Source organism: Tupaia chinensis, unplaced genomic scaffold (assembly GCF_000334495.1).
Source record: "Tupaia chinensis unplaced genomic scaffold, TupChi_1.0 Scaffold000192_1, whole genome shotgun sequence".
NCBI lineage: Eukaryota > Metazoa > Chordata > Mammalia > Scandentia > Tupaiidae > Tupaia > Tupaia belangeri.
In genome coordinates, this window is record NW_006159667.1 from 1,605,370 (window position 1) to 1,622,839 (window position 17,470).

Consider the following 17,470-nt stretch of genomic DNA (forward strand, 5'->3'; position numbering starts at 1 on the left):
AGAAATGGCCCTATGTTCCTGCCGCCTATTTAGTACGGTATTCTCAAAGAGCTAACCATTGAAAATCCCACATATCTGAAAAGTATCAAGAGAGAGAGCCCTCACCCTCACTCCTGATGCCACAGCTAGTCTCTGCCACATTTGTGGCTTTCTCAAAGGATGGGCTGCACCTTGGGGATCTGAGGGTTTGGGTAGTATTGCCACTTGCTAGCTCAGGGCTTGGGATCCTGCTCAATCTCTCTTAGCCTTCCTTTCTCATTTATATGAGAGCTAATGATTGGTGTATGAAAATTCATTGAGATACTGTGATAGGTATTTGAAACTTTGGCACAGAGAAGGTATTTTGAAAATAAGAAGAAGTAGAATTCATGGCTCTGGCCTACAAGGAACTGTCCTTACTGCTGGCCTTTCAAGAAACAACTGTAACACTATTCCAGAGCCACAGACTCAAGTTCCAGCCAGGAGGCCAGTTTCCCAGAGATGCAGGCCTGCAGAAATGTCAATAGAAGGATCTGTCCTTTCTGCTGCACAGTGTACTTAAGATGAGCAGAGGCGATGCTCACAGGAAGGGCCATGAAGGTTCTGGTTAAACCTTCCCACAGGGTTCTGCAGCGTCTTCCTGAGGGGCCAGAAAGAAAGTGCAGAAGGCCTGTTCTCCATAGAGGTCCATTTTAGGAGTACAGACCTCACACCTCCTTGAAAGAGTCTTATCTGCACAGGGCAAGGTTTATACTAACCCCCAGAGGAAGGTCAGTTTGAGAGAAAAGCTGTTTTACTTTACGTCAAACACACAACATGAAGTGCAGCTATTTGGATCTACAGCACAGAAAAGTCATTATTTCTTTCAAACTCATTGACTCCAACAAGGATGAGTTTGGATTAAAGCTGACAATAATTGTATTAAGAGCAAGATTAGGTATTGTAAGATTACAATGAAATGTACGGAATTTTTCACAAACTTTCACATATATTTTTCCTCACAATTTAAAAGGGAAACTAAACCTTCTAGCCATCAAGAATCTGCAATTTCTGTGACAATATATCAGGTTTTGAAATAACTGCAATATTTAAATATTTTATAAGTAGCTCTGATTTTATTTTTAAAGTGACACATAAAATTCAGTCAAAACCTCACCAGCTGTGCAAGTATGGAAAAAGTTGCTCTGTTGAAGTAGAAAATGAATTACAGGTGAGGTTAGTAATGTTAGCTGTTTAATGGGTACTTTCCTTGTTCCAGGTCCTCTGCTTTCCCTGTATGTTACATAGAAAATTCTATCACCTCTTTACAGACAAGAAAACAAAGTCTTAGAGAAGTTAAATGTGATGTATTCTATGTTGCAGAGGAGGAAACCTGAGCAAAAATTCAAGTGAGCTGTCCTTCAAAGGATAACCTGAACTGAATGAATCTCTCACTTTCCATTTCGGCATATCCATCTACTAAACAAAGCTGATTTCTGCCTCACTGCTATTCATCCCCCAGCCTTTACTTAAATTAAAACTCCACACAGACCTACGAGATGCAAAAGAGGCTAAACATTATTATAAACACCAATGATTTTAAGAGAAACTCAATTTTATTACTTTCAGGACTCTATAGCAAGTGGAAGTAGGTTAATGCCACATGAATAGGTGAGGCTGCTTTGTGATTAACAGATGGATTGTTTTTATGTTTGTCTATAATTGAAAACCATTTGTTCTATTAAGTGTTTTAAGTACTAGGGAGGTGGCTTGGTATAATGAAGAAAGGCTGCTCTTGGAGAACAACAGGTCTCATCCTTTCCTCCTTAAACATTTCCTCTTCCCCTTATTCGTTCATTAGGTCTGTGCTCTGTCAGAGAGGATATGCCACGGGTCAGTCCAGTCGTTGGACTTAGTCTCAAATTCTAAATTAGTAGTCAGAGCTAATGAGGTTTTACTATCATGTAACTGGTCTTGCTTATGTAACTGTAAAACACAACCCTGCTCCTCTTAATGGGTGGTCAGTGTAATTTATGGTTCATTACTGAAATGTTTCATGTAGAAAGTCAAGTTGACTTTCTAAGTGTTCCATTTGTGGAATGCCTGAAGTCAGGCTGTTGTTGAGTCACAGGTTTTTCTGAAGGAGAAGCAGCTTCTCAGAGATTATTGAGTGTTTGGGGCTATCAGGTAAAGTGGTGAAAAAAATCAGAAGAGGGTTCTGCATTTTGGGGCAAAACAAAAGAAATCCAAGGCTCAAAGTGCCAGGAGGCAGGAAATATTTTCCATAGGCAGCCTAGGACTATCTCAGTAGAGAGGGCTGTTGACCAGCCAGATCTCTAGGTGCTGTCAGAAATAAAGAGCTGTGGGCTAGTGCAATCCCTCTTTGCCGATCTGAAAATGAAAACAGTGCAGCTTTCTCTGAAGATGTTTGGGCATATATTCATTTGTCCCCCAGGGAGGTACCATCTCCTCTTTCAGGACTAGGAGGATGGAAAGAAAATGTTATGAACTGGAACTTAAGCAAATGAATGGAAAGCCCAACTAGATAATTGGCTAGGATAGAGGAAAATTTTCCAGATTTTAAGTTTGAAACTCATATGTAAACTAGGTTAGACATGAGCATTAGATTAACCATTCTGCCAAAGCAAATTGTTGCTGTTTATTCTGTTAATTATATGTGCATTTCAAATCTCAGATTCCCTGTGTTGTCAAGTCTCATTTCCAGTCAAACCTCTTCAAAAGTCTTTTGAAAGAATCTCATGGAATTCTTTAAGAATGAAGGCCTAAAATAAACTTTCTATACATTTGTCTGTAGACTTTTTAACTCTGGGTTATTTCTAGTCTTGATGAAATAACTGTTTTCCCCACTGAGTCAGACAAAATTAAGAAGCTCTCCGATTGATCTCCAGCTCTGATTTGCTCCCAGTGACTCTAGGATCAAGGCATGTTTATTTCAGAACTGTAAGCATACCCATTGCTTCCACCTTGACAAATTAAATGAAATGCTGACAATGGTAACAGGAATATCTTCACACATAATCTTCCCTATGTGTTTAATTTTCAAGTCTTTGTTTTGTTAGTAAAAAAGAATAAGACAATTTATGTGAGCTAGCTGACATTCTATGATAATTTTTTTTCAGAAGCTACAAAACCTACACATTTTGAGCTCTTTGGGTGGAAATATTCCCTCCTTTTTGTGATTGAGTAATCATTTTTTTCCTACTGGGAAATCTGAGGCACCAAATAATGTCATTAGCAGATAAGTGGTTTGTTGAATACATTCTAGAAAATAACATTTCATTATGATTTAAAAAATATTTTATTATTATTATTAATTTATTTGCTATAAGGCATATGTACTCACTAGAAAGAGACAAGAGAGAGAGCGAGAGAAAGAGAGAGAAAGTGAGAAAGTGAGCTGTTCGGTCTGGACTTGCACTGCAGTTGGCCATGTGGGAGTCGTGCCTTACCCACTGCACCACCTGCTGGTCCCACATTTCATCATGATTTTGTGGACAGAATTTAAATGCTAAGTTCAGTTAGCTATGAAAAGTAAAAACAGATTTGAAAAGAAATAATACCATCAATTACAGGACTTTTACTTCCACACAAAAAGGATATCTTGAAATAAAATGAAAAATAAAAATACTTTCTGGCTTGGGAGAATCAACCTAGTTTCTGAGACTTCTGTTTCCCTTACTCCCAAAGCATCATCAATCTCCTGGTTTAATGCAGAGTGGCCAGGTGTTCAGAAAAAAAAAAAAAAAAGAAAAAAGAAAAAAGAAAAAAATTAGTCTCTTACTGAATAGGGGAAGTTGGTAAAAGAGGTTGGTGTAAACAGGTTTTAAATAGGTGAAAAATGTAGACCCACTGAACTGAATCCCTTATTTTCCCTTACTCTGTCCTCCCTTCCTCAGGAATAATTCTGCTACGGGGCTGACTTCAAGGACATGAATTGTTGACCTCATCCCAACATCAGAACCTCAGATGTTATTCTAAGATTTGCACCAGGCAAGTTGACTTTATATGGAAATAAAATTGAACCTTAGGGATCTGATGGGAATTCACTGTGACACTCCAATCAAGAAGACTTGCTGAAACCCACAGAACCTTTTCCCCATGGGCCCTGATGGTAGCCTCCAGAAGGTTCAGGCTCAGGTGGTTCCCTTTCTTCTGTGGCAAGAATAAACTTCAGGTCTTGGATTGCAACACCACCTGTAGAGAAAATGGTATGCGGGGGAAAACGATCTGCCTCTTGCCCTTGTTTCTTCCTTTTGACTGCCAAGTTCTACTGGATCCTCACAATGATGCAAAGAACTCACAGCCAAGAGTATGCCCATTCCATACGGGTGGATGGGGACATCATTTTGGGGGGTCTCTTCCCTGTCCATGCAAAGGGAGAGAGAGGGGTGCCTTGTGGGGAGCTGAAGAAGGAAAAGGGGATTCACAGACTTGAGGCTATGCTATATGCAATTGACCAGATTAACAAGGACCCTGATCTCCTCTCCAATATCAGTCTGGGTGTCCGAATCCTTGACACATGTTCCAGGGACACCTATGCTTTGGAGCAGTCGCTGACATTCGTGCAGGCATTAATAGAGAAAGATGCTTCTGATGTGAAGTGTGCTAATGGGGACCCACCCATCTTTACCAAGCCCGACAAGATTTCTGGTGTTATAGGTGCTGCAGCAAGCTCCGTGTCCATCATGGTTGCTAATATTTTAAGACTTTTTAAGGTAGGTAAAAGCATTTTGTTTATGATCGTTGTGAAAGGAAAATAACTTGTGACACCAGCTGTAGGCTTAAGAAGAAAGTGAAGACAGTGAAGGTATTCATAGGCTCTCTCCATGTCATCAGATTCCTTAAATGGGGCACTGTTTGCTTATATTGTTGGTTTAGTTCCATTATTTACAGTTAACTGGATTAATTATGATTCTCTCTCTCTCTTTTTTTCCCTCAAAGAAAAAGGTGATAAGTTTGGGATGTATTGAGTCCTCGTCCTTACCATTTTGGGATAAACTCCTTATTGAGGGTCATTTTTCATCAAAGCAGACCTTTTTAAGGCATGTAATGAATTGTTAGTATGTTCAGTGTTATCATGCATAGCATTTCTATGATATTTGAGTTTCAAGATAATTTACTTGGTGAAATTTCTTTAAGGTGGGCTGCTCTGTTAGTGGCAAAGTGGAGAAACAGTATTTATTATTAATGTGTAGAAGGGAGTGACACTCTGGGAGATAACATGACCATATATTGTCGGGCTTATTCTAACTACAATAGGGTAGAACTTCATTAATTCAGATCTCTTCATTGCTGACTTGAAATAATTATATATAATTCTTGCTGAGTTAAAGTTCAAATTTAGGAAGATAATTCAATACTTTTTGATTTAGGTTGATAATCTATTATAAACATATTAAATTTATATATTGACTATAATCAGCAATATAAAATAATATATGTAAAAAAAGTTTGAAAAGTAAAGTGCTATAAACATAAAGTTAATGCAACTCACTGTTTTTATTAACTTTTTCATTTTACTTATGAATCTTTATTATGTAGCCTTTTATAATAGACATATTTTTAATTGAAAATACTTTGAATTCTGATTTCCTATTTAGTGGGATGTGGCTTTTCCAACTTAATCTGAATTAAAAAGGCTCCATTTTATAGTGTGGAAAACTATTCCTATGCACATTAAATGTAAAACTATTACAGGAATATGGAGAAGTTGCACAGATGACAGATACTGTGACAAAAATGAACAAAGTAATGGAAAACTTCACACAGAAGATGAAAGGAAGCAAATCAAAAGCTTTCTGATTTGGAAGATATCTTGGGGGCCCATCTAGCCTGGCCCACTTCTCATGCAGGAATCCCTCTGCAACATCCCTGGAGTATCTGTGCAGCCTCTGTGTGAATTCCCTTGGCTTAGAGGAGAGAATGCTGAGAGGCAGCTTAATGCCTATTTTCAGACTGATGAAATTTTCTCGAATGAGTAGGATGCTAAGCAGAAGCTCTCTGTGTCTAAGGAGTATTGAAGAGGCACAAAAAGGCTTCAGGGAGTGCCGGAGACATTTGAGCAGGACATTAGGAAGAGCCTCTTGGCAATGAGAAAGACACAAGATTAAAACAGGCAGCCAAAGGTGCTCTAATTCTTTATCTCCGGAAACCTTCGAGGGAAATTAGGCAGTTGTGAATAAATTCTCTCAGGTTAGCTAACTCCTTGCTGGAGGCAAGGCGCAGACCCAGGATGCTCCAAGTTCCCTCCCGTATCCTGGGATCTAGGATTCTTTCTAGCAGTCCTGATTCTGTGACATGTGGCATTTTCTGCTCTGGGGTGGTATCAAGTTCAGCCACTTACCCAACTCATTTGTCCTCTGATTTGACCTCCCTCCTTGACTGCTCCAAAGCATCTTTTTTCTGTTCTTAATTCAGCAACTACGGCTCAAAAACACCCATTTTAGGGAACCAGCAGTTAGCGTAATGGCTATGTCGCTGGACTCCCACGTAGTCAACCGCGGTTCGTGTCCCGAACCCGGTGGCTTAAAACTCATGCTGGGCGCATGTGCGTGCGTGCCCAAGATCCCGAGAGGAGAATGGAGAAGGGATTGCGGCATGACCATCCCCCATGGGGGGTGATTTCTCGCTTTCTGTCTCTATGTCTCCCTCTGTCTGTCTGGCGAGCGCACGCGCCCTACAGTGAAAATCTCTCAAAAAAAAAAAAAACCCCCAAAAAAACAAAAAACACCCATTTTAAAGGACATGAAAACTTTCACGAGGATCTTCTCCCCTTATGTATTAATTTTGGTTACCACCAATCCTGTTGTAATTCTTATGAATTCTGTCTCCTTCCTATAGTCTGGTGCCCTACAAAAAGTAGGCAAAGCTTTGAAGAGTGGGATTGAGGAGAGGAGGTACTTATTTGAGGTTTTCAAAGCTTGTTCACACTAATTTTTGCTACAGAATCAGCTCATCTTAAAGTGGAGAAAATAATAATAATGCTGTGTTAGATTGCTGGGTGTCTTTATTGAGAAAAATGCAGGTGAAAGGTTCTGGTGGGACTTGGCTGTGTCCTTTGGTTCCTCAGGATGCTGAAGAAAACCTCAGGCCACAAGGCGAGAGGGAAGTTTTGTTTTATGAAGGATGAACCTGACTTCTCTCTGCTTCATTCTCCCCTTACTGATTGGCCAATTCTTTTTACTCCCTTGGGTTACTCTGGAGGGACTGCCACGTGATTGGGTGAGAGAATTACTATTTATCTTTTTGGTAGAACCTAATACTCCAGGCCAACTCTTGAGAAACAAACTGGTTAGCCCAGAAAGGAGCTTTTGCTACCTTGACTGAAGTGCAGATTGTAGGTCACTTTTTACCAGGATGGAGTGCTGATTGTGATATATGTCATAACTAACATGATCAATAATGTACTAGCATGGAGTAAATAAGCATTTAACCTTAGGAGGCAAATCTTATCTATTCACCAGATTACCAGACTTGACCAATGTGTTTTGTTCAAAAGTCAGTCAGTAAAAGGCTATAGGTACTCTACCTTTCTTCCAGCTGAACCTGAAACCATATGAATGTGATTTAGATAACTGCAACCTCTTACTGTTGTACTACTTTAATTTACTTTGATGATTTATGGAAACATCCAGCTAACACTCCATAGTGATATTAATTATGAAATGATGGTCACTCTTGAGATAGAAGACAGACCATTTTAATGTGTGAATGACTTCTGTTTATTCACATATGGTAGGACTGACATGATATATTAAAATGATTATCAAAGGAATAATTGACAAATAATTACATCGAGGATATAGTTCCATTAAAAATAAAGAAGCAGGGACCAGCAGTTGGTGTAATGGCTATGATGCTGGACTCCCATGTAGTCGACTGTTGTTTGAGTCCTGCACCCAGTGGCTTAAACGCATGCCGGGTGCATGTGCATTTATGCCCAAGATCCTGAGAATGGAGGAGAAGGGATTGCAACATGGCCATCCCCCCTGGAGGGGGGGTGATTTCTTGCTTTCTGTCTCTCTGTCTCTCTCTGTCTTTCTGGTGAGCACCTGTGCCCTATAGCAAAAACCTATCCAAAAAATTAATGGATTAATTAAAAAATTTAAAAAAAATATAAATTTATTTCCACTTGTTTTTATTATTTTTTAATTTGAACAGAGAGAGAGAGAAAGGGAGAAAGCAAGCTGCCAGGTCTGGGACTTGAACCTTGGTTGGCTAGGTGGGAATCCAGTGCCTTTAACCACCATGCCACCTGCTGGGCCCAAGAAGCAAAACATTTAAGGGAAACAAAAGTGAAAATATTATCTGTTGATAATAATTTGCATGATAATATCTTTAACTGGATTAATATATAGTGTATTCATGCTGGGAAAATTCATTTTGTAAGCAATAATGATATATAGTGATTAAATATAAAAAATATATTTTAAAAGCCAAATGGTATGACTTGAGTGAAAGTAAATTTAAGGACAACTCTATGGAGCTCATTTCCCTCTAGGATAACATAGAATCCATAGAATCTAAAAAGATGCCCAAGAATCAATGTATTGGCACTTATTCCTGAATTAATGGAGTTAAAGTACAGCATCTCTGAAAACATGCAAACAATTAACCTTCAACATAAGGGTATCAACAAGGTCTTAATTCATGAATTTACTCACTGTGTTGCTCAGCAATAAATTTAAGTTAGGATTTTAAGAATATGGCTGTGACCTGTTTAAAGTTTTATAGAAAACATGGGCTGAAATAGAAAGTAATCTCTTAATGCTTTTATTCTCTCTTTTTGAGTAACTTTGGAAAAGCCATGTCTTCCTCCCCCACTCCCAGCATCTACTTGAACTAAATTGTGAAGGAGACAAAGTTTTCCAGGTATCCCCACCTGTCTCTTTATTCAGTCTTATCCCTCTGTGGAAGTTCCCTCTTCTGTCCTTGTATTTCTCTATGTTCTCTTAACCAAACCCCGACACAAAGGCTCTATGTATTATCAGTCAGCAACATGTTAGGATGTCTGTGTTTAAGTCAGAGGAGGGTGACTATTGTGGAATGAAGTGATTTGCCTTTGTAAAGGAGATTCTGGCATCAGTGGGGGCAGTTCATTTAACTCCCCACAAGATTGTACCTTGGGAATGGCCACCTCTGGAGTATAGGCAGCCCTGCTCATCGGATCTAGGGAGAAGTGGTGTTCTGTCTTTGTTTCTCTTCCTATCATAGCTTGGAAGCAAATGAAAAAAATTGGCTACTTTAACTGCAGATGAGAGTTGGGTAAGAGTGGAGTTGGACACAAGCTGACAGCAGAACATGACCTGTAGCTTAGGCTTTTGGGATATTGAATGCTAAGCTAGACTCTTGAGTGTGGGGTGGTGTTCATACTACTGTTCCCGAACTCTCAAGGGGTATGTGTGGGGAATTATCAACATCTGTGAGGCTTTCCAAATGGCAGGACCAGTGAGTGAGTGTGTGAATCTCTGTCTCCTCTCTGGGAACTATTTTTATGAGAGGAGGATCTCATATCTGTCTGGTGTGTTGGGAACTGAAAAAATTTTGAGAGTCATGGAATAAGACCTTAATGATCAAGACTTTTTAGAAGCCCTACTATATCTTGAAACACACATTCCCACACATACATGTCATATGTGGGCTAACATAGGGCAGAATGGTCACCTAGGTTATTGTTTAACGCCAGTAGTAAGTTAGTGGCTTTAGAGAACAGTAGCATTAATTAGGATGATGTGACATGTTACTACAGAATAGCAAACCCAGAATGGTCTCATCCTACACAAAGGTAGAAATGACATATCAGGGTCTCCTGTGTTGTAGAGAGCCCAGTAAAGAGAGGGACCCAGCTCTTAGTTATAGATTGTATAGTTTGAAAAGAATTAAAAAGGAGTGAGAGGGTCTTTTGGAAATGTTGACTGAGAAATCTGTAGAATAAATTTGTTTATGTTTTATACAGAGCTTGAACTTTTTCCCTTTTCTAGGACATTTCCATCTCTTTCCATTAAATTATAGTGAACACTAATCATGTCTTTGAGCAAAAATGGAATATTTTAAGTAGAAAGAGCCCATTGATGCTGGAGGTAACTCACATTAATGTCCCCAGTGATGCATTGGGTTATAGGAGGACAGTATCAGGTATAATTTCTTTCTCTTTTGTTTTTGTAGTTAACTTTCCGTGGATTGTTAATTTTTACTCTTGAAGGATAGGGATTAGATAGTCTGCAGTGTATCCTTCCCAAAGCAATCAAATGAGACTTTTAAATAGAAATCCATTTGTGGGTGGACTAGATAATTTCTCCCTATGTGGAAATGTGCTAGTTTAAATGGCTAAAATTGATCTTCATGTTAAGTAAGTGAAGTACAGAGAAGCATCCGATTTCCCTGGGAGTGTTATTCCACCCCGCTATGTTTATGAAGTATTCTCTTCCAAGAGCCTCTACCAGTTGTAGCAACCACTTCCATAAAGCCAAGCGTTTTGAGAGTTACTTAATGCATCCAGTGGCCTTACCAACTGGAAAACTATGAAAAGGTAAATCTGCTATATCCAGGCTCATCTAGTTAAATGGACAGATAAAGGAGCACAATCAATAAACTCAGCAGGAGGTAACATTTTGTGTTAAATCTTACTTGATAGCAAATGGATAATGGAAAATTGAAAGATATACTCTTTCAGTCAACCTGTTGGTAATAACAGGGTCTAATTTAACTTTGAAAAGAACTCATTCACTTTAAATGAGAGATGATAGACACTCTGTCTTGCAAAGTGGCAGCACTGGGTGAGACTGGGCACTGCCCATGGTAGGTGGTTCTTCAACTCACAGCTAAAGAGATTATTAAAAACAAACTGGGTAATGTCTCTCCTTTTCTTAAAACTCTATAATGTCTCTTACCACCCCCAGAACAAAGGCTCCTCTCTGGTTTGGGAAGTCTTCTCTTACTTTCTTTGACTAGATTAAGTTTCTTTTTTATTTTTTGTGTAACAAAGAAGCAACCTGCACTTCCTCTTTTCACACTCTATTGTAATTGTTTATTTACTTGTCTGTATCTACCACTAGATCATAAGCACCATGGGGGCAGGATCCATATATATCTACAGTTTGTAGCTGTATTCACAACACCTAGCATGGACCTTTCTGGGAACCCCAGTAAGTGTTTGTTAAATGAATGAATGAACTATATCTCTTGACTCCCTCCCTCATCCAAATCTCAGATATTGAAAATAATATATATTGGGTAGACAGGACAGAAGTAGAACTTTGTTTATTTTACCATTATATTCTTCTAGAAAAAGAAATGGAAAGAAGAAGGAGATGAAGAAGGAAACATGGTATATTTTGGGAGTTCATATTTTCATGTTTCCTCATTTTCCTATGAATTAATATTTTCTTTAAACAGATTTTTGAAATAAAAATTTGCATATATCAAAATAGCAAAAAAGGGGATTTCAAATGTTTTCACTATAAAGAAAGTAAGCATGTGGAATGATGGATTTATAAATTAGCCTGATTAAATCATTCCACAGTATAAACATATATCAAAACATCACAATATACCCCATAAATACATACAAATGCTTGTCCTTTAAAAACAGTTCTGGGGCCAGCAGATGGCATTGTGGTTAAGGGTGCTGAGACTTCCATATGGCCAACCGTGGTTCAAGTTCTGGACCTGGCAGCTTGCTTTCTCACATTTTTTCTCTCTCACTCTATCCCTCTGTGGTCGAATTAAAAAAAAAAAAAAAAACATGGATAAGTAAAGTTAAATAAAATAATTCTTTAAAAGAGTTTTAAAAAGTTAAATGAGTAAAAAACATGAGCACATTTTCATGTCAAAACTTTAAGGAACGATTAAGTAAATAGTACAAAATGAGAGTCCACATCTGAACATTTACATCTATTGACAAAATTACACAAACAGGATTTTAATAATATAGTAGTATGCCTTTTTTTCACTCTCAATTATATCTTGGAGATAGTTCTAGATACAGTATTGGTTGGTTAATATAGGTCTAGCTCAGTAATTTGCTACCTACCCTTGCTACATGATAGCATTACCACAATAGCTTAAAAAAATGTGAATGCATGCCCCAAACCTATCTATGAACAATAAAATTAGAATAGATCTTGCATTGGTACATTTTATATATTATTAACTTATTTTCTTTTTTTTTTCTAAAGTTTGCTAGAGGGGACATGTACTCACCAGAGAGAGAGAAGAGTGAGAAACGCCCAATGCATTCCAACTGTGTGGCTCGCCCTACATTAGTATGTTTTGAAAGACAGCCAGGCGTGGGGTCCAGCTGGTGGCAGAGTGGTTAAGGTGCTTGACTTTCATGTGGCTGACTGTGGTTTGAATCCTGGACCTGGCAGCTTAAAACTCACTCTGGATATGTGTGTGTGTCCAAAATCCTGAGAGAAGAATGGAGAAGGGATTGTGACATGGCCATCTCTCCAGTGAGCACATGCATCCTACAACAAAAAGCTCTAAAAAAACAGTCAGGTGAGGGATCAGCAGTTAGCGTAATGGCTATGTCGCTGGACTCCCATGTGGTCAACTGCAGTTTGAGCCTCTGACCCAGTGGCTTAAACTCACGCCGGGCACATGTGTGTACATTCCCAAGATCCTGAGAGGAGAATGGAGGATTGCAGCGTGGCCATACCCCCTTGGGGGGTGATTTCTCGCTTTCTATCTCTCTTTCTCTCTCTGTCTTTCTGGTGAGCACATGCGTCCTGTAGCAAAAAACCTCTCAAAAAAAGGAACAACAACAAACAAGCCAGGTGATTCTAGTATTTTTCCAGAGTTGAGAACAAGGTTTTAATTATTTTGTAGATAGCTATGCTTGGTTTTTACCTATATAGGCAGAACATAATTTATTTATTTTATTTTATTTTATTTTTTTAAAGAATTATTTTATTTAACTTTATTTATTATTATTATCATTGTTATTTTCCAGTTTGATCAGAGAGAGACAGAGAGAGAGAGAAGTGAGAAAGCAAGCCACCAGGTCCAAGACTTGAACCATGGTCGGCCATGTGGGAGTCCAGCGCCCTTAACCACCATGCCACTTGCCAGCCCTGAACATAATTTATTGAAAAAATCCTTGATAGATTATTTTCCTTTGATTTAAGATAATTTATTATTTGAAAAACAGTTGAAACAATGATAGAGCCTCATTCAAATACTATTAGCTCTAGAATGACTTTTTGGTGTCATAGAGCCTTTTCTTGGACCAGCCAAGAGGCTGAATTAATGAATTGCCCAAAATATCTTGCTGTAAGGTAGACTCACACCACATAGGCATGTACTGCAGGACATGGCAGTCCATGACATGCAGTAGCTTAGAATCAATGTTGTCTTCATGTGCTCAGAATCTTTAAGGAGATTGTGACTCTCGTTGTTTGGAGTAGATTTAAAACTTGGTGAAGTAAATTGCTCTTACTTCCTTTTTGCCGTGTCTCAAATCTTACAGTAAATACTGAAGACATTTTAAGAGCATACTTAGTGATTAATGCCTGTTTTTTGGATGCTTGGAATAACGGGGTTGTTTCAAAAGTAGAGAGAAGTCAGAAGTTGAAATGTCATTTTGCCTCTGCTTCAATTTTTTTTAAGAAAGATTTTTGCTATAGGGTGTGCTTGCACGAGACACAGAGATAGAGAGAAATCATCCCTCAGGGGGATGACCGTGCCACAATCCCTTCTATATTCTCTTGGGATTTTGGGCATACATGCACACATGCCTTGTGAGAAATTTAAGCTGTGGAGTCGAGGACTCACACTGCAGTCGACTGTGTGGGAGTACAGTGATGTAACCATTACGCTACCTGCTAGTTCCATGCTATATATATTTTTAAGAAGTTGTCTGAGAACCTTTCTAGAACAAGTCAAGGTATATGTAAATAAATAAATCTGCATAAGGAGAGTATTATGTTCTTTTTACTCATCCATCTCAAATATTGCAGTTTAAAATTTTTTTATTTTATAGACTTTACTTTTTAGAGAAATTTTAGGTACACAGAAAAATAGAAGATTGTAGTGGTTTTTATTTGGTTTCAGCACAGGCCTCTTCCCAACTCTTCTGAAGATAAGCTTTTTGTACCTTCCTAGGAAGACTTAAAATCTGAATACTGTCTTGTAGCCATGGTCAGTGATTCTCAAACTTTAGAGTGCATCAAAATCACCTAGAGGGCTTGTTGAAAGAGACATTGCTGAGCCCACCTTTAGAGTTTTTGATTCGGTAGGTCTGGGAATGGGTGCTGTGTGTGTGTGTGTGTGTGTGTGTGTGTGTGTGTGTGTGTGTGGTGGTAATGGTCTGATAATTAAGCATTTCTAACTGTTTCCAGGTGATACGGATGTTCCTGTTCTGCAGACCACACTTTGAGAACCACTGCTCCATATAAATTGCTTGCTGGCTGATTTAGCAAGTCAAAGTACACAAAACAAAAATGAGATTTAACAATGATCTGTCTGGCACCAACTTTTGTTCTTTTGACTCATACCTGTTCGGATTTCTGTTTGTATTGGTCATGATCAGCAGCTGTTACATGGATCTACTTTTAATTGTGTGCCCTTTTGGAAGTTGTGTTTCTTATTAAATATTGCAGACTTCAGGAGTAATGATCAGTATAATGGTCTCTTGAACATAATTCCTAAAGTAGGGTCACCCAGATGACCATTTTGACTCATTTTTCCACTGGAGAGAGTAGAACAGACTGATTTAGGAAAGTTAGATTGTAAGATATACTTTACCTGGGAATTGAGAACAACAGTAAGAGATGAAGGAGGCTATGATTTATCAGCAACCAGCAATTTGTCTTCAGAAAACCATGACAGCTACCTCCTGATTTCCATTATGCAATGAGATTGCAAATAGCATTTTACAGCAGTCTTAATCAATAGAGGGTCACAAGAGGCCCTTCTTTTCCCACCATGGGGAAAGTGCCTATTTACCCATTTAATTGATATCACACACTTTATGGAAAAAGATGAAGACATCTCTTTTAGCTATACTTGGATACTTTTCCTATCCCTAAGTACTCTTAACAACATAAAAGTGTACATGTGATTTTTATGTACTTTAAATACATAATAAACCCCAGACTGCTAAGGTGTAAGTTTCTGTAGCCACCTGTTTCCAGAATGAGGTACATCTCTGCTTTAGTTCATTAGGCCCAGCGTGTGTTCTCAATGTTGATCATTAGACTTCCTTCAGGTCACTTCCTGGCTCCCTCTGAACTCAGGGAAGCTGGTTTCCTTGGTGTATTAATACAGCCTCAGATCTTCCCACTACTCCCAGCTTCAGAGAAGTCATGGATCTGTCTCTATGCTCCCTACAGTGCCACGTAAGGCTCCCCCAGGACATGTGAATGGTCATGTATTCTTGCGCTAGCATCTTACCTTTGCTAACTTCCCCTCAAGTGGATTGAGAGTGACTTTTAGCTTTGATTTGTGCTTGTTCTATTTCTTACATTTTAAATCTGAGTATCTACATTGTGGCAATTCTATTTATTAGAGTTCTCAAAGTGATTTATCATGTCAGCTCTGAGAATGTTCGCATTTATATTGTTTCTAGAACAAATGCCATATAATACTTATGCAGATTTGTTAGATATTTGTGGCTTATATATATTTGTTATTAGGTCCTGTCTATTCAAATTATATATTATTGTACTTATCTAATGGTGCTGATACTCTTCTCTTGAATAACAAACATGAATTATATGAAACAGGTCAGGCTCTGTAGTCCAACAGCCTGGATTCGAATTCCTATATAATACTAATTAGCTGTATTACCTTAAGCAATAGTTAATCTCTAAATGCTAGCTTTTTTTAATCTCTAAAAAGTAGATAATAATAACACCTCCTTTATAATGAAGACCAATAAGATAAAGAGCAGAGTTCAAAGCAGAATCCTGGGCACATAGCAAGCACCATAAATATTTACTATGATGCTGTAATAGAGAGGAAAATATTGATATTCACCATCAGCAGAATGTTTAAAGCTTTTTTAAAATTTTCCTCCATGAGTGAGTGAGAGAGAGAGCGAGAGAGAGAGCGAGAGAGAGAAAGAAACAAAAAGACCCCTCCAACAGATCTTCACTGTATGATATGCTCATAACCTTAGCCATATGAGATCATGGGCACACACGCTGAGTATGTTCAAGGCTGTCCATGGATGTGAACCTGGAACCTTCCCATGTAGGTCCATCTCACAGAATGTTGTGTTGCTGTTGTGCCTCAGTTCTGGTCTCTAGCACATCCATTTTCAGTTGTGCTGCTCCTTCAATTTCTGTCATTTATACTGACTTATTTTGTAGACAATGACAGGTTTGCATTAAAGGTTGTTGGTCAAGAAACAAAGTGGTTCTCAAAGTGATTTATCATGTCAGCTCTGAGAATGTTCGCATTTATATTGTTTCTAGAACAAATGCCATATAATACTTATGCAGATTTGTTAGATATTTGTGGCTTATATATATTTGTTATTAGGTCCTGTCTATTCAAATTATATATTATTGTACTTATCTAATGGTGCTGATACTCTTCTCTTGAATAACAAACATGAATTATATGAAACAGGTCAGGCTCTGTAGTCCAACAGCCTGGATTCGAATTCCTATATAATACTAATTAGCTGTATTACCTTAAGCAATAGTTAATCTCTAAATGCTAGCTTTTTTTAATCTCTAAAAAGTAGATAATAATAACACCTCCTTTATAATGAAGACCAATAAGATAAAGAGCAGAGTTCAAAGCAGAATCCTGGGCACATAGCAAGCACCATAAATATTTACTATGATGCTGTAATAGAGAGGAAAATATTGATATTCACCATCAGCAGAATGTTTAAAGCTTTTTTAAAATTTTCCTCCATGAGTGAGTGAGAGAGAGAAAGAAACAAAAAGACCCCTCCAACAGATCTTCACTGTATGATATGCTCATAACCTTAGCCATATGAGATCATGGGCACACACGCTGAGTATGTTCAAGGCTGTCCATGGATGTGAACCTGGAACCTTCCCATGTAGGTCCATCTCACAGAATGTTGTGTTGCTGTTGTGCCTCAGTTCTGGTCTCTAGCACATCCATTTTCAGTTGTGCTGCTCCTTCAATTTCTGTCATTTATACTGACTTATTTTGTAGACAATGACAGGTTTGCATTAAAGGTTGTTGGTCAAGAAACAAAGTGACAGGTCCAAATAGGTTCTGGCATAAGCTTAGGCTATCTAGCTTACTCAAGGGCTAAACTTGAGACTGGAACCCTACTAGCTCCATAGTTTAGGCAACTGAGCCAAGAGGTAGTGTATTGCTATCCTTTTCAAGTCCATGTGTTAAGTGGTTAAGGATCAGTTTTATTTAGACAGTAGAAAACTGAGGAAAAGATTGGGCGGCCCAAAGATAAGCTGTGCTAACTTTTAGTATTGTTTCAGCAGTCAAAAAAAAAAAAAAAAGTGCCTGTAGGGTCCCGTTTTGCAAAAGGAAACAAAAACAAATT

General features: G+C 38.3%; 1 protein-coding gene across 1 annotated transcript in view; it reads left to right on the plus strand.

The window, feature by feature from the left end:
- GRM8 (glutamate metabotropic receptor 8) overlaps positions 1–17,470 on the plus strand; it is a 398,612-nt gene that overhangs the window by 6,475 nt on the left and 374,667 nt on the right. The window contains exon 2 of the mRNA XM_027771183.1: positions 3,876–4,694. Coding sequence (XP_027626984.1) covers positions 4,185–4,694 — 510 coding nt within the window. The 5' untranslated portion in view covers positions 3,876–4,184. The remainder of the gene's footprint in view (positions 1–3,875; positions 4,695–17,470) is intronic.